The sequence below is a fragment of the Giraffa tippelskirchi genome, chromosome 5 (genome assembly GCF_054371585.1).
Source record: "Giraffa tippelskirchi isolate mGirTip1 chromosome 5, T2T-mGirTip1v1.2.pri, whole genome shotgun sequence".
Lineage (NCBI taxonomy): Eukaryota > Metazoa > Chordata > Mammalia > Artiodactyla > Giraffidae > Giraffa > Giraffa tippelskirchi.
The window spans coordinates 23,854,849-23,877,996 of NC_137279.1; the positions used below are offsets into that span (position 1 = coordinate 23,854,849).

The 23,148-nt window shown below is 37.5% G+C and overlaps 1 protein-coding gene across 25 annotated transcripts in view; it reads right to left on the reverse strand.

Moving 5' to 3' along the window:
- The window catches only part of RABGAP1L (RAB GTPase activating protein 1 like), a 652,518-nt gene that overhangs the window by 58,249 nt on the left and 571,121 nt on the right, over positions 1-23,148 (reverse strand). For 2 of the 25 annotated variants that reach the window (XM_081493711.1, XM_081493723.1), the window contains exons 1-3: positions 21,207-21,369; positions 19,926-20,135; positions 17,994-18,737 (exon numbers count right to left, since the gene is read on the reverse strand). The exons of 16 other annotated variants lie outside the window; for them this stretch is intronic. In XM_081493711.1, coding sequence (XP_081349837.1) covers positions 17,994-18,104 — 111 coding nt within the window. In that variant the 5' untranslated portion in view covers positions 18,105-18,737; positions 19,926-20,135; positions 21,207-21,369. Of the gene's footprint in view, positions 1-17,993; positions 18,738-19,925; positions 20,136-21,206; positions 21,370-23,148 lie in introns of those variants that run through there. 7 more of the 25 variants (XM_081493712.1, XM_081493724.1, XM_081493726.1 and 4 more) reach the window with 6 other exon arrangements.

A 23,148-nucleotide genomic window follows, 5' to 3' on the forward strand; every position in this document is an offset into this window, starting at 1 on the left:
TAAAAATCAAATCTTATCTATTCACTCATTTGACTACAAAACAAAATCAGGTCTGCCAAGGGTAGGAGCTACTGTGAATAACAATTCCAGAAACAGAGCAATAAGAGGACATTCCCTAACTGACCAGGGCTTGTTGTATTATCCTGAGTTTAGTCAGCATTAACACAGAAGCTCCAGGGAGAAAACAGGGATATCTGGAATAAAACCCATCCTAGTTCTGGAGGAGTTTAAAAATCACTATCTCCAGAGTCACCACTATCTCCTTTCTACACCATCAAGGTAAGCATAGCCTAATACCTGGAAGCAGTAAGGATCTTTCTGTTTAGTCATGTGTGTCTATCTATATTCAGCAGTTGAAAAGAATCACAGGAGTAACAAGGGAGTTTTGATTTTTATAACAATAAGTAATCATTCAATCACATAATAGGAGTATTTGAATGAGCTATTTCCAACATCTTGAAATCTAATAAGACAGATGATGTCATTACTAAGCAGATAATATGCTCACAAAATTTACTGCTAGTCTTACAAGCACATTCTCAGATTCTGTAAGCATTAAGTTAAAAAGCTCAAAACATCCTTCATAAGTAAATTGGAACCTTTTCACAGAAAGAGAAAGCTTAGAGAAAGAAACAAAACAACTCATACAAATTTTCATTCAATTTAGCTACTATGTTATTCTGCGTGACTCAGTGGGTAAAGAATCTGCTTGCAAGGCAGGAGACACAGGAGATGCAAGTTCAATCCCTGGGTCAGAAAGATCCCTTGGAATAAGAAATGGCAATCCACTCCAGTATTCTTGCCTGGAAAATTCCACGGACAGAGGAGTCTGGTGGGTTACAGTCCATGGGGTCACAAAGAATTGGATATGACTGAGCGACAACTATGTATATCTATATATGTTATTCTGCACGTATTCAACTGAACAGTTTGCACTCTTATTCAATTACATAAAAGCTCACTCTCTTAAACAGAAGTTTTTATGAATTTTATGATGTTTTATGTCAAGTAAAAATATCTTTGACACAAACCAAAAAAAGTAAGTTGGACTTCTTCAACATTAAAAATTTTATGCAAAGAACATCAAGAAAGTCAAAAGACAATCTACAGAATGAGAGAAAATATTTGTGAATCATATATCTAATAAGGGTTTGATATCCAGTATACATAAAGAACTCTTACAATTCCACCAAACGATGCAGTTATTATTTTGGGAGGCTCCAAAATCACTGCAGATGGTGGCTGCAGCCATGAAATTAAAAGACGCTTACTCCTTGGAAGGAAAGGTATGACCAACCTGGACAGCATATTTAAAAGCAGAGACATTACTTTGTCATCAAAGGTCCGTCTAGTCAAGGCTACGGTTTTTCCAGTAGTCATGTATGGAAGTGAGAGTTGGACTATAAAGAAAGCTGAGTGCCGAAGAATTGATGCTTTTGAACTGTGGTGATGGAGAAGACTCTTGAGAGTCCCTTGGACTGCAAGGAGATCCAACCAGTGCATCCTAGGGGAGATCAGTCTTGGGTGTTCACAGGAAGGACTGATGTTGAAGCTGAAACTCCAATACTTTGGCCCCCTGATGCGAAGAGCTGACTCACTGGAAAAGACCCTGATGCTGGGAAAGGTTGAGGGCAGGAGGAGAAGGGGACAACAGAGGATGAGATGGTTGGATGGCATCACCGACTCTATGGACGTGGGTTTGGGTGGACTCCGGGAGTTGATGATGGACAGGGAGGCCTGGCGTGCTGTGGTTCATAGGGTCACAAAGAGTTGGACACGACTGAGCAACTGAACTGAACTGATGCAGTTAAAAATGGGCAAAGGAGTTGAGTAGACACTCCTCCAGGGACATTTCTCCAGATACATAAATGGCTAATAAGCACAAATTAAAAATGCTCAACATCATTAGTCATCATAAGGAAATGCACATTAGAACCACAACGAGATAGCCACTTCACATCCATGAAGATGGCTAGAATAAAAACAAAAACAAAAAGTTGGAAAAGTGTTAAGAATGTTAGTGAGGCAGTAGAGAAATTAGAACTTTCCTATGCTGCTGGTGGGAATGCAAAGTCGTTCAGCCCCCATGGAAAGCACCGTGGTGGTTCCTCAGTAGGATAATTCTATATTTAACTTGAAAGTGAAAGTGAAAATGAAAGTCGCTCAGTCATGTTCAACTCTTTGCGACCCCACGGATGTCCATGGAATTCTCCAGGCCAGAATATTGGACTGGGTAGCCTTTGCCTTCTCCAGAGGATCTTCCCAACCCAGGGATCGAACCCAGGTCTCCTGCATTGCAGGTGGATTCTTTACCAGCTGAGCCACAAGGGAAGCCCAAGAATACTGGAGTGGGTAGCCTATCCCTTTTCCAGTGGATCTTCTCGATTCAGGAATCGAAACGGGGTCTCCTGCATTGCAGGCGGATTCTTTACCAACTGAAGCAATTTCACTTCTAGGTATATACTGAAAAGAATCAAAAACAAGGACTCAAACAGATACTTGTACAACCATATTCACTGTAGCATTATTCATAACAGCCAAAATAAGGGAACAATCCACATGTCCAACAACAGATGAACAGAGAAACAAAATGTGCTCGTATAGTACATACATACAACAGGATGTCTTCAGTTATAAAAAGGAATGAAGTTCTAATATGATACAGCATGGATGAACTGCAAAAACATTACAGTAAGTAAAATAAGCCAGACATGAAGACAAATATTCTATGATTCCACTTGTATGAAATACCTAGAATAGGCATTTCACTGAGACACAAAGTAGATGAGAGGTGACGAGGGGTTAGGAGAAAGGAGGGCAATAGGGAAGAACTGCTTAATGGACAGAGTTTCTGTAATCGGGGGGGAGGTGGGTGAAACTGCTTTAGAAATAAATAGTGGTGAATATAACCAATGCCACAACTGTACACCAAAAAATGACAGACCTAAAAATCAGTTTAAACTTCCGGCATCTCTTCAAAGTCAAGACACCTAGTAGCTTAAATTACTATTTTCTTAAACAAGTATTAAATTATTCAAGTCAGTTATGTGTTCCTCAAAATATGTATTGAATTAAGATTCCAAAATAAAACCCTTGATTATGGAGTCAAAGTTCATATAATTTAACTTCCTAGCTGATGTTGGGATGTCCTCAGAATTATCCCTAAGTGACTATATACTGTTTAAACATACGTAGCACTTCACGGGGACACTTACAGGCATTCAGAAGAACTTACTAACCTTCTGGTGAAAGTTCTAATTGTTAGTTTTGTTTTTCCCACTTTTGAGTTGAAATCTGTATCTGTAGCAGCCTATACCCATTAACCATGATTTTGCCTTTTATTCCAACTTCCACACAATAGCCCTTCAGAAGTCTGAAGACTATTATTGGACCTCCAATGTTCTGCCACCCCAGCAGTGGAATTTCCCTTTTGATAAGATTTCAAACCAGCCTATCCAGGAGATGGTGAGGGACACGGAGGCCTGGTGTGCTGCAGTCCATGCGGTTGCAAAGAGTTGGACATGGCTAGACAACTGAACAACAATGACAATACCAGCCTGTACCCTTCATTCTAGCTGTATTCCAAGTATTTTACTATCATGGTATCCATCACTATTATTTCCTTCTCATTATTTTCCACATTTAAAATTTTTTCCATAATACATCTATATTACCTTTCTGATGACAAAATTCTATTTTAGGGAAAAAAAAACCACATCAGAGGAATCATTAGAGTACTTTCTGTACTCTAAAATATGCTCCATAACAAAACTTATATTCCAATATGAAAGGAAGAAAAATAGAATCAGAGCAGAATAGATGAAAAATACTGTGTTACTTCTTCCTAGACATGATACTTTCAGAAGATTTACATGCACATTAGAGATCTTTGATCTGAAATGGTTAACCTAAGACTCTCACTCTAAAGATGAGAAAATTCAGAAGCAGAAAGGTCAAATGCATTGCCCTGTTTAAATCATTAGCTTAGTGTTTCTGACAGTGCCATAAAATTAAGATTTTCCCTGATTAAAACCTTGAAACAGCATTCCATCGCCCTGCGCATGAAGTCCAATTTCCTTAACATGGCTAGTAAAGCCCACTCTCTTCTCTAGCCTAACTTAGAGCCATTCTTTGCTTCCCTCACCCAACACTCTCTGCTCCATTTCTTTAAGTTTTCCTGCTCACTCCTGAAACTTAGAATACACTTTCTGCTCTTATTGGAACATCCAACACCTTCCCCTCATTCTCTTCGGTTGACTAAATCCTCCTTGTCAGTGAGGTCCCCTGATCCCTAACTTAGATCAGTTCTCCCTCTGTGTTCCCACAGAGCCTAATCCATCTGATTTGGACTGCTGCTGCTAAGTCGCTTCAGTCGTGTCCGACTCTGTGCGACCCCATAGACGGCAGCCCACCAGGCTCCCCGTCCCTGGGATTCTCCAGGCAAGAACACTGGAGTGGGTTGCCATTTCCTTCTCCAATGCATGAAAGTGAAAAGTGAAAGTGAAGTCGCTCAGTCGTGTCCAACTCATAGCGACCGCAGGGACTGCAGCCTACCAGGCTCCTCTGTCCATGGGATTTTCCAGGCAAGAGTACTGGAGTGGGTTGCCATTGCCTTCTCCGGTATTTGAATAAATAGACTGAAAAGTGAGATTCAAGTAAGACGGCAGCAGTTTCACATTCAAACAATAACTTTCTCGTTAGCATATGCCTTCTCCACAGTTAGGGAAATTCAAAACAGACAAAACTATTAACTGCTTTACTTACTCATTGTAAGCATGCTTGCTACAGGAAGAACCTTCCCATGTATAGAACTCAGAGTCAAACATGGAGCTTTTAGAATTTAAGTAAGCGTGTTTACCTTAATATTCACATACCCGAAAGACAGTGAATAACAGGGCCGATCACTGTTAGAGCAATCATTCACCTTCAAGAAATTAAAGAAACTCTAATTATAGATTTAACATCTAACTTACCATCTTCCTTAGAAACTGTTTAGGTGTAGGTAAGTTTAGGATTCTGATAATCAAAGGGACATATAATCTCAAGATAACTATAAGTTATAGTATTATAGTATAATAACTAATGAGTCAGAACAAAGCATAATGCCATGCATTTTGTTTTGTTTTGAATGCAAATAAAACATTTTATCTTTTTTTTTAATGCCATGCATTTTGAATAATGATTAAGAACACTGTCCCAGAGCCAGGGAGCCTGTGTTCAAATTCTGACTTTGCTACTTTCCTGCAGTGTATCCTTGAGCTATCTTCTGAATCCCTGTTTCAGCTTGACCATCTGTAAAATATGCCTAAAGTTTTGTTGTGAAGATTAAGTGACTTAAAAAAAAGAATAATGAGTTAACTGAATTAAATAAAGTTTAAAAATAATGTGATTCTTTTTATTGCATCATTTTATCACTATTAAGATGAAACCCAGGATATATGTATACCTATGGCTGATTCATGTTGAGGTTTGACAGAAAACAACAAAACTCTGTAAAGCAATTATCCTTCAATTAAAAATAAACAAATAATAAAAGAAGATGAAATATAATACTATAGAACTTGTGGACAGACCCTGAGCCTTACGTTCCTTATTATGTCAATCTCCTTTCAGCTTAATTTGTGAGCCTACTAATTTTCTATTCTTACTCTAAGTCTCCTAACATGAAATCAGTGCATAGTCAAGAAAGGAAATTAAGTCTTTCCCTTTGTAGGTGTACTGAAGACAAGTACCTTACTGTCCTATGAAAAATTCTCTAAAGCTGGGGAAGACCGAGGATCTACACAAGTAGCTGGGCTATAGAGGTGCTTAGAGAAAGGTGGATCAGTCCAACGTCAGGAGTGCTGTGGTTACCCAGTCAATGTCACACTTATCCTGCACAACTGGGCCCTGGCTCCTGCAGCCAGAAGCAAGCTGAATCCTATGGGTTTGGTCTAAATAGGTCACTGGTGAGTGAAATTTTTCAGTATGAATTCACAGTCATTTTATATCATGTTCAATATATAAAAAAAAACTTCTATATAGTTTGAAAGATTGAGTAGGCTGAATGCCTTCATTTCACTCCAGATGGAATTAGTACCTTTATTTTACATAGTTCTTATTTCTGTTTTTCCCTTGAAGATTGCTTAGGGGAGGCATGGTAATTTACTGTGGGATATCAATATCACTTCAAATTTGTATATCCTTGAAATATTTTCAGTATTCTTAATTCTGGAAAACTCACAAGACAGTTTCTCTTATTTCTAATTAACAGAAATGAATAGTTTTTGCTCAGTTATTCCAGTTACTTATTTGCCCAGTTTTGTAGAATATCTACCATGTTTTGACCTGGTAGGGTTTGAAAAAAAGTCGTGTCTTGGCAAATGTCTGTTAACAACTGATCTCTTTTCTCCCCTGGGTCCAGTCTCAACCTTCTTGCATCAAATGCAGTGTGCTAAGCTCCATTTCCATCAATGATTATAAAGAGTACTCACTTCCTGAAGAAATAGGTAAAAGTCCTCTGTAGGAGAAAAATGAACTCATGAGTCCAGCCAACTCAGTCATGGCCATCTTGGTTAGAGACAAAATATATTCTGATGTACTCCAGTCTTCTCTCATATCCTCTCTGCACCCTTCCATCATTGGACAGGCTGGTCCTTGAAAACATTTCATTCATGAGCAAGAGTCTTGAGTGCTAAGCTATACCTTGTTTTTCATATCTTCTTTGAAGAGTTCAAATCAATGACAAATTAGAGTACACATTTACAGATGACATTAATCCTTTAAATGGAAGATATATTTCCTGTCTCTTTAACAAGAAGAAAGCTCAACAGCCTACATCCAAGAGAGAAAGCAATTTGCACCTTTCAGGCAGGAGCAATAAAAATGATCGTTTCACATGAAGGAGTCAAATTAATGTAAGTGTGACTGTTAGGTTAGAGGGTACTGCAGAGCTTTTGGGCTTCTAACTAAAAGTCATCTTTTAACAATTAAGAGAGAGCTGATTGCAGCATTCATCACATACTGTATGAGTTTTATCACTAACTTGGGATATACTGAATCCCAAAACACCAAAATTATTGTCACAATCTACCAGTTTGGAATTCCCCAATAGATAGTTCAGTAAATGCACCTAGGACCTTCCCCCTCTTTCCCTCACAATTCTTAGGATCTAATCAAGGAGGGAAAAATTATTTGAAGGTACTTTAATGTACTTGTAAAGCATGCACTGGTAGGACACATGCATTTAAAGAGAACAACAGTGACTCGGAGATGATGTTCTCAAATCCTGTTTTCAAAGAACAGCCTGGAAAGCATCTGCCACAAACTGTTTCAACAGAGCCTACAAAAGGAAGACCTGGTTACTAAAACTACTAGGATTATTCCATAAGAGAACTCCTGAGTATGAACAGTGTACTCCAGCTTTCTGAAACTTATCAGACATTTTGCATGGCTGATAATTGCTGAGATCCTAATTAGCGAAGTACCTGCCAATGAAATGTCATAACGAGGAAAAACAGTACATGTAATCAGGATCTACTTAGAGGTTTGTAGTAAGGTGTTGGAGAAGACTCTTGAGATGGTTGGATGGCATCACCTACTCAATGGACATAAGCTTGAACAAGCTCTGGGAGAGTGAAAGACAGGGAAGCCTGGCGTGCTGCAGTCCATGGGGTTGCAAAGAGTTGGAAACGACTGAGTGACTGAAAAACAACAAAAGTCCTTAAAGAAAACAAAAATGGTTCTTTGTCTCTAACAAGCACCTATATGTTTAAGATAAGGCCTTCATTTTATATGCTTACATTAACAACTATTCTGTAATTCATGCAGGAATAATTACCTTTTTTTCTTCCTTCCTGGAAGAAACCACAATCTCTTAACAAGTGGTTGTCTTTGGAAATCATTGTCTTTTCTAACCTAATACATATACTGATTCTCTTTCATTGTTTTAAGGACCACAGGAGTTCTTTGGATAGAGAGAATTTCTGAGTGGTATGTATTAACCAACTTTAGTACATCATTTTCCTACTCAAAACCTTCATCTATAGGACTAAAGTATCGATCCCTTAGCATTATACACAAAACCCTCCACGATCAACACCTATTTTCTTACCGCTTCCTCGTCTTCCTCTCATATTCTAGCTAGATTAAACAGGATAAAATTCCCAGACATGCTATTTCTCCTGTGTGCTCCTCAAAGTGCTCTTCTCTTCATCTGTAACATCTTTCTTCTCCATATAACCACCTGAAAATTTTCTATTTTTTCTTTAGAATGTTAATCAAAAGTTTCACCTTTAAAGGGGCACAGATATACACTGCTGGTGGGTGAAACGATACATCTTTGAAGGACAGCAATTTGGCTTATATATCAAAATTACAAAATGCACCTACCCTTCAACTCAGCAATTCCACTCCTAGGAACTGGGTATTTCGATATTCTAAATGACATACAAAAGGTTATTACCGCACCAGTTTGTAGCAGCAAAATACTGGGAACAACTCTAAATACACATACATTGGGAGCTGATTAAACATATTACAAAATTCCATACAGTGAAATACTATGCATCTATCAACTGCATAAGGAATCCTTGATATAGAAGAATTTCTAACACATATGGAAAAGCAAAGTACAGAACATGAATGGGATGCCAAAATTTCTGTAAAAAGAGAGGGAAGGAACACACACCAATTTGCTTGTATCTACATAAAATACTTTCTGAAAAAGAAGAACACTACTGGGACAACAGGAACAATTTCACTGGACGCTATTTTATATGTATTGAAATTTTAAACCATGTGAATGTACTACTTACTCAAAAGGCAAAACTGTAAAAGTTTAAAACTCAAAGTGCTAAAAAGTGTTCACATCTTTTGATAGTATCTCTATTTCCCATACTGTCTTTTCCATAAACTCCTTTATTCATTCATTAGAACATCGGACTGCAGATATTCTGTGCCAAATGAAGAGAAATAAAAACAACCTGCAAGGTACAACTCAGGGGAGCAGATAGAATATTCATTTCAGTGAGGCCCCGGGTACACGATGTGACAGGCACACCAAAGAAAGGCTCTCTTCCAGATTAGACTGTTATCTCTTTGAAGATATTTTAAAGGTTAACAGTGCATTGCCCGTAGGAGGTATGCATGTTCAATGAACCACTGAATAAGCTAAAGAAATAAGCAATGCATTATTTTTTTTAAACAGTTAAAAACTAATATTTAAGTATTCAACTAGTGTGTCTGTGTGTGAAAGTTGCTCAGTCGTGTCTGATTCTTTGTGACGCCATGGACTGTAGCCTGCCAGATTTCTCTGTCCATGGAATTCTCCAGGCAAGAATACTGGAGTGGGTTGCCATTCCCTTCTCCAAGGGATCTTCCCAACCTGGGGATGGAACCCAGGTCTCCTGGATTGCAGGCGGATTCTTTACCATCTGAGCCACCAGGGAAGCCTATTCAACTAGACTCTAGGCTAATTAATTCTACAGTAAATTTTATAAAAATGTAGTATGAAGGTCTAAAGATAAAAAGATTTTGAAATAACCTTCTCTATCTTATGTGTACAGATATTTATGAGGGTATCCAATCATCTTGAGAGTCCCTTGGACTACAAGGAGATCAAACCAGTCAATCATAAAAGAAATCAGTCCTAAATATTTACTGGAAGGACTGATGCTGAAGCTGAAGCTCCAATACTTTGGCCACCTAGTGCAAAGAACTAATTCACTGGAAAAGACCCTGATGCTGGGAAAAACTGAAGGCAGGAGGAGAAGGGGACGACAGAGGATGAGATGGTTGGATGGCATCATTGACTTGATGGACATGAGTTTGAGGAAGCTCCAGGAGTTAGTGATGGACAGGGAAGCCTGGCATCCTGTAGTCCACAGGGTTACAAAGAGTTGGACATGACTGAGTGACTGAACTGAATCATTACAACATTATCCACTGCAGACCATGATTACACATATGTGGTGCTTCTTTTTTCCCCCAATACTATAGATTAAATATGTACAGAGAGTACATAAAGCACCAGGCATAATGCTGAGCTGGAGATGTAGTGGTAAACAAAAACAGACATAGCCCTGTTCTCATGGAAGTTATGGGTTAGTGAGAGGCTAGTCAAACAATCACACAAGTTTCACAAGTATTTTTAAGAGCAGGCTCACTGGAAAAGTCCCATAAGCTCGGAAAGATTGAGGGCAGGAGGAGAACGGGGGCGACAGAGGATGAGATGGTTGGATGGCATCATCGACTCAATGGACGTGAATTTGAGCAAACTCTGGGAGATGGTAAAGGACAGAAAAGCCTGGCATGCTGCAGTCCATGGGGTCACAAAGAGTTGGACGTGACTGAGCAACTGAACAACAAAGAAGGAGAAGAGAGAAACTGCCAGGCATAGTCAAATGCCTCCAAGGCAGTCATAAGGAAAGGAAAAGTTACCTAAAGCCTTTATGTCTCACAAAATGTAAGTTAAATGTTATGTTAGCAGGGACTTCCATGGCAGTGCAGTGGTTAAGGTGCTACATTTTCACTGTAGGGGACATGGACTCGATTCCTTGTCAGGGAACTAAGATGGCACATGCAGTGCAGGGGGGCCTAAAAAAATAATTTTTTAAAAAAAATGTTATGTTAGGAAATTGTGGACAGAATACAATGTCCTTGACATTAGATGGAAAAATATCTATATTTTCCTGAACCTCTGAAATTAAAATTATGAATGTAGGCAATAATCTACCATGGTATTTGTGACTTTGTTAACATATCAAGCTCTGTACCACTTTGGGGCTTTCTCTCAGAGGTTTCCTCTGCCTGAGCCACTGTTTTTTTCCTTATTTTCCTTTGGATGGCATTCAGATCTCAAATGACACCAGTGAGGCACTCACTGATTACCCAACATAAAGCCTCCAATTAAACACTTGAATTACATCATTCCATTTTAAGTCTCTGCATAATACTTATCACTGGCTGACAAGTGTTATCATTAGCTAATATTTGTGTCTTTCCTCTCCAAATAATATAAGATTTGCAATTGATACAGGTCTTTCTATGTCACACCTAGATTCCCAGGGCCAAAAGTACAGCAGAGCACACTGGAGTAGATCAATGAATATTTTTAATTAAATATTAAACTGAATGCAAACATGGGTGCTAAAACAAAAAACTAGAATAAGATTTTTCAGTCATTGTGGACAAGCTATGATTTTACAAAACAAAACTTTAGGTATTACACGTTTCATGTCAATTGCTCCTATAACACCTCCAAAAAAGATATTTTGAATTAACTCACAAATCAACCCCACTCCCAGAATCAAGTATAGAAGATAACTTCTCAACATCTGAAACAGGATTAAATGCAGAAGAGCTCTAACGATTGTCATAGCAGCTGGTTCAATCATTTCATATTTAATAGCAAAACAACCTAAGTGAGCTTTAGAAAGTGAATTTATAAAGTCCTGCTAAATGTTAATCTCTTATTTCAAGACTGTGTAAAGGAAGAATCAGTTTGGAATTATATTAATCTATACACATATACCTCTTACTATGTGCTGGGTATTCTTAAATGCTTTAATGCATTAACTGTTTAATCCTATAAGGTACTTCTAACATGCTTCCAATTTCACAGATGAGAGAAAGGAAACTCAGAGAGGTCAAGTAACCTGCCCCAAGTAAATGAGCTAATTGGTGGTGAAGTGGGATTTGACCCAGACACTTTGGCTCCTGGGCTCATCTCTAGACTACATTACCTCCTCTGTCACTCAGATTCTCTTTGAGGAATATAGAGTTGTGAATCATGGGTAACAACTTAACTCTGCAAATGATAGAACTATAAATCTGAATGCTGTATGGCAGCTATATTCTGCTATGGGAATAAAAAAACAGAGAACTTGGGGAAAGAGATAAAATAGATACAAAGAGACAAGCTAATTAGATGGCAAGAGATAATGGAAAATGTTTGCCAGTACCCGCTATGCTGAACTCCTGCTCTTGTGTTTAAAGGAACATCCCCTGGTGCCCACATGATAAATTTCACTTCTTGTTTAAGATAGCTCAAGATTTTATTACTTGCAACTGTAAGAATCTTAACTTATATCAAAACTGATAAACCAAATGAGGGAGGATATGGCTCCTGTGCTAAACTGAAGCTGATGAAATATTACCAAAATATGTTCACTGAAGTAACAATCAGAATGTAAAATATTCAGATAATAACATGGGTCAATAGCTTTATTCTAATCAATATTTTTGTATACAGAATGAAGATTGAGAAACAACTACTGATTTCATTGTTTTCTCCATCTCTGGCACAAGGAATTGCTCTGAATTTTTTTCTTTTTAATTTGGCATGTGAGATGAAATTTATGTGCCAACCTGATAAGGAGGAAGTCGCTTCAGAAAGCTCTCCCTCATCCCAGTTATACAACAGAGAAACTGTAGCTCCCCTGAAGACCTCCCTTCTTTCCCTGGCGCAGTGCTGCTATGTTGGTATCTGTCTGTTACGAACCTTATATCCAGTGCTAATCGAGTATAAACATGTGTTAGTCTGGGTAAAAAGCGTCTGTTAATGGACAAACCACCGAACAGCCAAGTCTCTTACAGTGAGGCTGTGATCTAGAATTTCTAGATGTGGAACACGATAAAGCCAAAATGGACCATCTTTTCTCCATTACATGTCTTGATATCCAACTTTCCTATCCAAGCTGACATAGTAACAATCTTTCCAATTTTAACTTTATAAGGTGGAAAGTTTACATGACAGTAATTTGCAAATTATCTCAATCATTTACTCTTCTTGTATAGATCAGCTGCTGCTGCTTCGTAAGTAATTCTACTGTACCTATCCACTACAAGAACTGAGCATCGTGCCTGGGCGAATTTCTTTATTTACACTGTTGCTGCCGAAGTGTCAAGAAGTCCAGACTCTTGTCAATTCTTTTCACCTGCTATAATGACCTTTAAATTTTTTTTCCATGGGCAATGTGGCGCCTGTCAATCCGTTACTGCCTATTGTTGCAATAGTCGATATATGTACTCAACAGATGGTCTCACCCATATAAATCCCTCTGATTAATGCTACACTGCCTCCTCACCATCCTGAGGCTCAAACCTAAGCTCTTCTACAGCAGGGGTCCCCTGCCTCTGGGATCTAAAGCTTGATGATCTGAGGTGGAGCTGATGTAATAATAACAGAAATGAAGTGCACAATAAATGTAATGTACTTGAACCACCCCCAAACCATCCCCTACAACCTGATAAAACCGGTCCCTGGTGCCAAAATGGTTGGGGACCACTGCTCTATACCATCTTCATGGCAATAGACTTCAAGTTATCTGTAAGACTGATATCCTCATAGTGACCCCTTACCAAACAAAGCAATTCATGAGGGCAACCCAACTAGTACATTTGTCTACCCCTTGCCTTCTTCCATGGGCTTCCCTAGGGGCTCAGTGGTAAAGAACTGCCTGCCAATGCAGGAGATGCGGGTTCGATCCCTGGGTCAGGAAGATCCCCTGGAGAAGGAAATGGCAACCCACTCCAATATTCTTGCCTGGGAAAACTCATGGACAGAGGAGCCTGGCAGGCTACAGCCCACGGGGTCACGAAGAGTCGGACACAACTTATCAACTAAACAACAACGCCTTCTTCCACATCCCTATGACGCCTTACCTACTCACCATACTCATCCTTTAGGCTTTCTGCAGGCAGTTACAAGGGGAGACAATTAGAGCTTTCACTGCTAAGTGCTTTCATTTAATCCTTGAAATAACCAAGTAATGTAATGCTACTATATCCCTCATTCAGATGCTTAGAGAAACTAAGTAATTTGCCAGTAAGCAGCAGATGTAAAACTTGAACTGGGATCCTTATAACCTTAAAGCCTCTGAAACAGTTAATCCCTCGGCCTTTGCACAAGCTGTTTTCACCCTGCTCAGAAAGGCCCGACTACTTTCCACTCCTACTTTCCACTCGCTGGCAAACACCTTATCAGCCTTCAAAGCTTCAGTTAATTGCTTCCATCCCCTTTGGAATTCTGCCTCCACACTGAGTAACTATTCTCTACTTCATTCTACCCTATAACAGTAAATATCACCCCCCAAAATATTGATTTTGCTTGTCTCTTTTACTTTATTATGAGATCTTTGGGTAAAGGATATTCTATTCATACCCAGCATATTGCAGTAATCCCAAAAATGTTTATAATATTACATACTGGCTAAAGCAACGTTCCCTTCATTATAGATTAAAAAGTTGAAATAATTCGGCAGAACATAAGTTAACATTTAACCTGAAATATTCAAGCTTGACAGACTATGCATTGGTATTAGGCTTATTCATGTTTAAACATTAAATCATACATTCTGAATTTAAATACATATTCAAAGCTTCCTTTTGGAATGCATAACAAATATAACAGGTGTGATCTTTTTCCTTTATTTACACTAGTCAGGTATAAAAATAATTAGAAACGGTGGACATGGTAGAGAGGAACGTTGGTGATTCCACTAGGAGACAGAAGGCCCTGATTGAGGAAAACTTTAGAGTCTCTCTCCTTCAGTTATTATTGGTTGTTATTATTCCTTGTGTGAGCACCTTGCAATAAGGGGAGGATGAGGAAATGGGTACAATTTTGTCTCAAAATGAAAGAGTTAATTTCAGCCAATGAACAACAAGAGGAAAAGTAATCTGTTGGATTTAAGGAAAGGCACGAATACTATGTCCAATGAGGCAGCTTTCTCAATGCTTTTGAGTCATTGTGATCAGACTGGATTTTCAACTTATATACCAACTTATTTATGCTGTAATTTACAGGCTTTTGTTTAGCTTATCTTAGCAAATACAGTATTGATCTGCATAACCGTATGTTGTGTGTGTATAAATGATCTGGATGATAAGAGAGATTAAGCTTGACTTCCTTATCCTTTTTTCTTACCTGTTTTATCAAAAGGGCCTATATAAAGAGATCTGTGATTTTCTTCATTATCATTCATTTTTAAAGGATCAATAGGACGCAGCCATATTTTTCAAAGTGTGAATCAAGACAATTCTGAAATCAATGGTTGTGCATAACTATCTTTAAAACAAATGTAACAGAGTAGGAAAAAAAAACTGAATACATCACATGTAGCAACAGTAAGTATGGTTTAGTCAAATTTTCTTTCAGTCTTGTGTGTACAATGCCGTGAGATGTGTCTTTCACTATGTGCCTCCATCAAAGATGTCAGAAAGCCACAGAGCTACTTATGAACAAGAAAAGATTCAGTGTCCACACCAAAACCACTGTACCTAATGGCATTACTACCATTTAAGGAATCAAGATAACTCTCATTATGAAACAAAGTCCAATTACAGAAAGATATTAATTAATCCCATACAAGGAAAGTTTCTAAATACCCTTATAACAGGTAACCTAAACCCAGGGGATTTTATATGTTAGCAAGAATGTAATTTGCTTTACAGTGCAGTAATAAATCACATTGAGAAGCAATTTATTTTATACTGCAGAAAATCTGAGTATTTATCTCTTTCATACAATTTTTTAAAGGGTTCATCTCGGACAAAGCAGAAAACTCAACATGGAATCAAAAGCAAATGATAAATATTTTATCTTACCACAATTTTAGTATAACTTTTCCAGACAAACTAAAACCAAACTATCACCTCCAAAAGATGATACCAATAAATAAATTCTTTCAAATTTCAAACCCAATAAAGAGAACTAAGAATCTCCAGAATGTTCTGTAATTAATTTAACATCCTGACCTTTATACTATTTAAAAGCTCGGTGTATAGAGCTATATTTTGTGTCTTTATCATGCCTCTGAGATTTTCCATGTTAGTGACCAAACCAAATTTCATGTCAAATAAGCTCCTGGGCTAAATCCCCTTTGGGGGAGCTGGAATTGCATCAAGGTATAATATATATCAATATGCAGACTATGGAAGAGTGTTTCCTGGTAAGCACATCAATATTCATTCATTCATCCATTTTCTCTCTTCCTGTCTCTCTGTACGTGTATAAGCACACCCCCCAAATGTGTTGTATTTATTGAGCCTCATAAGGCTCCCCATGACCTGGTCACTGCCTACCTCTTCTGCATCTTCTGTCCTCTACACTGGGTTACTTTACATCTCTGTTTTTGTTCTTCTCCCCTTTAGCCTGGAAAATTCCTACACATTTTTGAAGACTCAGGTCAGATCCCTTAAAAGAATCTTGATAGGACCATTGGAAAAAAGTGAAACAGAATTTTGAATTTTTTGGATAAATGTTCAATGATGGATTATTATAAAATTAATGGCTAAAATGAAGCTTAAAGATTATTCACAACTGTGAATTAACCTATCCTGACTTGGTATATATACATATTTATGGTTAACTAAGGATTGGCAATAATCTCCATATAATACATATAATTATAAAAATAGAAATTATGTATATTAAACAGGAAAAGAATGTAATAGGCTGGATATTTCTGTACTAATGAACATTTAAAAAAGTATATTATGGTTTTGTATTTGTTTTGCTTTTTTGGTCTAGCTGATTCTTTTAAACTGTAGCTATCAAACATTTACAAAAGGAGAAAGTATAATGAATTCCTATGTACTCCTCTTCTGTTTCAACAATTATCAACACCTATTCATTTAGTTTTACCCACATCACCAAACTCTCTACTGGACCATTTTGAATCTTTGCAGACATTATCCTTTCCTATCTTGTTTATCATCATTAACTATCTCCATACACCTCTCTAAATCATTTTAAACACAATCAAAATATTACTGCACACACAAAAATTGAGTATTTCTCAATATTACTAACTATCTAATTAGTGGTCAAATTTTCCCTGATTATCTTACAGATTTTTTTATGGTGTCATTAGTACACCAAAACAAGGTCAGTATACTGCTTCAAGCTGATATTACCCTTAAGTCTTTGAAAATTAACCTATGAGTTCCTCCTCCACCTTTTTTTATTACAATATATTCTTTGAAGAAATTGCCACATTGTATTAAGGCTCCTATGTCTTAGAATAGAGAATTATGGTTTCATACTAGAAAGATGGAGGCTCAATGGTAAAAGAATCCACCTGCAAATCAGGAGACACAGGAGACATGGGTTTGATCCCTGGGTTGGGAGATGCCCTGGAGGAGGAAATGGCAACCCACTCCATTATTTTTGCCTGGGAAATCCTATGGACAGAGGAGCCTGGCGGGCTATAGTCCATGGGGTCACAGAGTCACAAACAACCTAGTGACTAAACAAAAACAACTAATAAGATAATTGTTATTATACTTGCTCATTCTGTTGCTTATGATGAGTACTATTGAATAGAAGAGGTCACTATGACAACAGTCAGGAAAGTATGTTTAAAAGGTATGGATCAATGACCGATATAAGGATGACATCTACAGAGAAGAAACAACAAACATTTGCAAGGACTTTGTTTTTCTATTATGCCAGGACATGCAAACTAAGACTCTTGGAGAATGGTTAAAAAAAAAAACAACTCAAATTTAAATCCCAACTAAAATTATACTTATAATAGTTGTTAGTAATAATGTAAAGACTCTGAAAGTTATTTGATTTTTAGATAGTTCAATTCTTAATGTCTCTGTTATGGCCCACTGGTAAAAATGCTCCACTTTAGAAATACTGAATTATATATGTGTAAATGTAGGTAGCCCTCACCTAATAACCATGTATGTACACACAAGGCAAACACATGGGAGAATATCATGTTTGGCACTATAAAACTTCTTTCAACCTCACTATATAAGAAAGCATTAACCTAAGTTTTACTCCTGGGACACTTTAAATGTACTACTAAGGTATAATATTGTTTAGTTATATAAATAAAACCATGAAAACCTGTAGACCTTGTTGCAGCTGTAACAATGCCAACAGCAATACTTCTATTTTTATTCCCAGGAAGCTATGCCTCAACTGCTACATGAGTACAACCATCATATTAGAAAAGAAATAACAGCCCCAGAAGAGTGTGCAAGGCCCCACCTACCATAGACCTGGGCTTGCTGATGGCCACCAGACTAGTGAGGAAGTCTTCGTCGTGCAGCTGGCTGAAAACATGGGCATCATAGGCCACCATAATGGAGATTTCTTCCATCATCTTGCCAGCTGGTCTTCCCACAGCAGCAGCTGCTGTCCCAGCTCCAGACCAGACTATCCAAGGGAAAATCCTATTGCAGCTTGGTGCCAATGCCCACACCCACCTGAGTTTGAGGGGGTGGAGTGTCAAAAATCCAGAGGAGGAAAAAAAAAGCAGCTGCTATCATAGGCTTGTCTAGCAATTCACTCCCAGTAGAAAACTGAGCGAGGTCTCTTATCTACGGAGGAAGTATATACTATAAACACCTTCTTCATTCTTAATGGAGCAGCTGGAAAATTTAGTTTTTGGAAGTCTTCTTTAAACTTCAAAAAAGTCTCCTAACTGGAAATATCCTAGAGCAAAAAATGAAAAAAAAAAAAAAAAAGGAAACCAAAAGCCACAAAAATTGATGTTATGTCCTTGATAATTAGAATTTTTTTAAAGTTTATCTTCTTACTTCAGTATTACTTATATCAAGATTTGTCTTCTTGGAGAAGATGTAGATTTTCTTACTGCTTATTTTTTTCAGGTTCACAGAAAATAAATAGATGGCAACATTTAATTTTTCAGAATTTATAGAATTCTTGGTGTAATTAAAAATTATCTCAAGAAGTGTGGGAAAAAAGAAAGGTTCTTTTTCCCCTCTGAGTATTTCTGTTAAAAACAAAAAGTACCAAAATATAAAAATGAAACAGACTGCAATATCAGTTCATAACCATTTCCTCTTCTCCCACTAAAAAAACAACAAATATTTTAAACAGAATTCTTGATTTTGAGAGAATTTAGTTTTCTGCTGTTATTCTGAAAACAACACAAGGTTGTCATTTCTAAACTGATTATTATTCTCCCATGATAAAACTTCTCTTTGTCTATTTTTAAGCTTAGAGATTTCTTTTAATTACCCAAATCAGCAGATAGTAATGAACTACTGGTGCCTTAGCAATGAGAAGCGTCTTTTTAAGTACAGCTGAAGACAGTAAATGAACCTCAGTGTTCCCTAATGAAAAAGTGAAAACTGCCCAAATTATCATTACAAGGTTGCCTAAATCACCAGGAAATATAATGTAGGCTAATTCTATGGGGAAAGTATTAAGCAAATAAAAAGGGAGGAGGGCAGATAAAGCTCCTCCTGAAGTTGTTTTGCCAGTATTTCTAATTAAGCCCTTATCTTCTCTGCTTTTTCTAGAGTATGACAGCACAATACTGTGAGAAATATTTGTTAGAATTAGAAATCAACTGGGAATGTTTGTCTTCAGTCAAATAGAATGTTTAGTCCTAATTACCCAAGGCAGTATCATGTTATTTAGTTTGCTTGTTTTTCAGAAAACAAGACTTGGAATAAAATTTCTAATGACTATTTTCCCCTTGTCTTTCTAAAGTATTTCCACCTAGATGAACATGATTACTTAAATAGTACCCTGTTCTATTTAAATGTGATTAGAAGAGGTTTGCAACTACCATAGCATTCTGGACTACAAACACACGCACACAAAACACACACACACAAAACACACACACACACACACACACACTCTCACACACCCAGAAGGGGGAAAACACCTGACTGCCAGGAAACAGAAGCAAGACTAATAGGCTTATTTAAACAGAAAATGCAATACTTTAAATAAATCCTCAAGATTAAAACAGCTTCAAACTGTGTTTGACCCATGCTGGAGCTGGTAAAGCATTTTCACTTCATTTTTTTTTTCCCCTACAAGGCAGTTGTGCCTTTTAAGCATTATCTTTCTTAAAAATTCTTCCTGCAGTCAACACTGACTAACCAGGTAAAGATTAAATGATCATCAGGAGATGAAATATTCTAAAGCGTCAGGCAGTTCATACCTTTTTAATTCCTTTTTATCTTTTCAGTTGTACTTGAAAAGATACTGTGACTCCCTTCGTGCATTCACTAGCACCAGAAGGCTTCCGATTTATCTCGCAGGACCACTTTCTAGCTGTGAAAGCAATTCCTCTGTCTTTCATATTTTCCTTGGCTCCAGTGACTCAGTGCTTCCACACTGGTATCTGAATCAGGTGCGCTGACAAAGACACCTGTTGTGGAAGGTAAAGAAACCACTTCCCATAATGCCTTATTCCCTGCTGGCAACCGCCCAGGGGCAAACAAGAATTATGACCGCGTTTGAGCAGTTGCCTGTGCAACATGGGAGAACACATTCGGTTTAACAATAGGTAATCTTCTTGGTTAAGAACACTCATAACCAAGAAAAAAGAGAAAGGACCAGGGAAAACAATATTAAATAGTTTTAGGTGCTGTGTTATAAAGTCATAAAACTTTTAAGGCATCGGGCTATAGGAGTGCAAAACACTTTTAGAAACAATCAAAGGCTGTAAAGACGGTTTTAAAATGACAAAAAAAGCTAACCACTTCAAATAATTAAGTCCTTTTAGAGCTCCACGTGGGTTGTTAGGTAAACAATTAGGTATTTTTACAAAACTCCTGATTTATTATCTTCAAAAGACTGTTCTAATTAGCCAGAGTGCCTTAGAATTATCCATAACAGTTTGTGCCTCAATCCAACAGGTCTTCTCTAATAGCCACACTGCAAACGCTTTCTAGATAGAGCAAGGGCTCCGTAAGTTTTGTTTGTATCCTTCATTTTCTGTCACCCTTAAATATTCCTCCAGATTTTACAGTCTGGGAAACAAAAATTTAAATGTCCTTTTTTCATACAGTTAAATGTATATCTGTGGTCCCCCAAAAAAGCATACTTCTATGGCTGATTCATGTTGATATTTGACAGAAAACAAAATTCTGTAAAGCAATTATCCTTCAATTAAAAAAAAAAAAACTTAGCAAACCAATGATCTATTTTTTTAAAAAAAAACTGTCTTTATACTACCTTTTTCTCTTTTCTTAAAGATTGTTTTCTCCAGTCTCAGAAATAAACAGCTATGACCCCCCTTCCAGACTTCAGGAGTCACTGTACACAGTCATGTTTACATACAGTACTTCACTGCCTTGCAAGACATCTCTCTGACCCGTTTGCCTTTTCCCCAGTGAATTGAGACCCAAGGATCTCCCTGGATGGTTCCCACCTGAGCTTCTGCAGTCACTGACTTCACATCATTCAGCTCCACTGAAAGAAAGAGGTGGGGAATTACCTGCGATCAAGGAGTGTACTGCCGACAGCACCAGTTGCTGCTAAAATTTGCCAGGAGAGGATTGTGTATTAAATGGGCAGCAGAAAATAAAGTATTCGTGGTAACCAATAGAGGGGCTTCAGTTCCAGCAGGAACGAGCTAGCTGTCTGTCCCAGGGCAAGTCACTTAACCTCCCGAGGTTTCCATTTCCTCGTGGTCATGTAAATTGAGAGGGAGGGAATAGATGAGAGGTTTTCCTGTGTGCTCAGCCAGCTCAGAAAGAGTCAAAAGCAATGTGTCCTTTTCCGCTCCACTAAATAGGCTTACTGGAGGATTTGAAGGTGAGAATACCTTTTTAATCTCTATCAGAATGAAACACAAAAGGGTAACATTAATCCCAGATGTTAGGAAAGTACCCCCCACAGTTGCTATAATGTGTCCCAACAAATGCTGTCTACTTTGTACCCTAAATTGGATTTTCTAATATCAACTCTTTTGCTTTTAAAAGACTTGGTAACAGTTGCTGCACTTTTTATTAGTTACTCTTTACAGTCTTTCTATTCAGAAGCCAAACTGGCTACAAAATAATTTCAAAAGGCTTCTAGATCTCATTAAGATGAAAAAAAATTAACAAATATTAATAAATATCTCCAATGATTTTTGAATGCTGTCTTCAAACTTTTTACACAGATTTTACTCTGTTAGCTGATTTTGTTCCAATGGCCATTCTTCTGGGATTATTCCTATTTAACAAAAACATACCTGGGTCATACTAAATGAGTATGAGTCTAATAAACCATTCCTGGCCTTCAGAGAACATCTATTCTCAAGAATCAAATTTAGTAAAAGCCAAAACAAAAATCAAGAGAAGCCTGAATAAGATGTGAACATTTTCTATTTCTGTGTTCTCCCCAAATGCAGCAAAGTAAAGTAGTTTAATTATGGGAGCAGTATTTTGTTATCCACTATCAAAGCAGCAAATACATTTAAAAAATGAACACACATCATTAAAATATTATCTCACCTCACAAGAGTGGCTTTAAAGACCCTTTCTCCCATGCCTCAGGCTCTACCTGTTGAATATTCTCATCACAACAGCCATAAAATCAGTATAAGCTAGAAGACAAAACCACCAGGACAGAAATATGGCCTAGAGGACAGAAAGGTCTCCCGTGCCCCTACCACGTACTGACAAAGCCTGGTAGAGACAGTTTTTTCTTCCCCAGGGGTTTGTCTAATCATTCAGTAACATCTTTATAGATTCAATTAATAATAATAATAGATTCAATTCAATATAAATATTCATGGAGTATACATGACTCAGTTTTAACGGACTGTTGCAAAACGTTCATGGTATTGACAGAGAGATAAAGAACTCTAAGAAAGACAAACTTCTACCCTTTCTTAATCACAGAAAAGCAATATTCCAAGGAGGTTTCTCTTTACATGCAGCAGTGCACATTACTAAAACCCAAGTGCTCTCAGTGGAGGAATAAGAGATAAATTGAGAGAGAAACCATAGAAGTATCAATAGAAGAAAACTTTTCAGAAGATTTTGGATTTCAGAATAGTCCAGTAACATACTGAGTTTCACAAAGGGAAAAGAACAAGAAGTAGAAGATAAATAAAAGAAATCTTGGTTCTTTTCAAAATCATGCGAATGTAAATAAAGAAAACCATTATTCTTGTGTCAAATTTCAACCGTTCAGCTCATTATCTTTCTTATCTTTGCCAGTAATTGCTAGGCAAATTCAAAACCTCAGAAAACACAGATTTATTTAAAAAAAAAAACACCCTAGAGTTAAACTAAGAAAACAAAAACCAGTGGGACACAAATACTTGCTTAACTGTTATACCGGGTATCTTACTTCTTCATTTGCATCTCACTGCAAAGAATGACGGTGAGGTACATTCCAGACTATGAAAGAGTAGCTGCAAGCTTTAACAAGTCAGCTTTCTACCA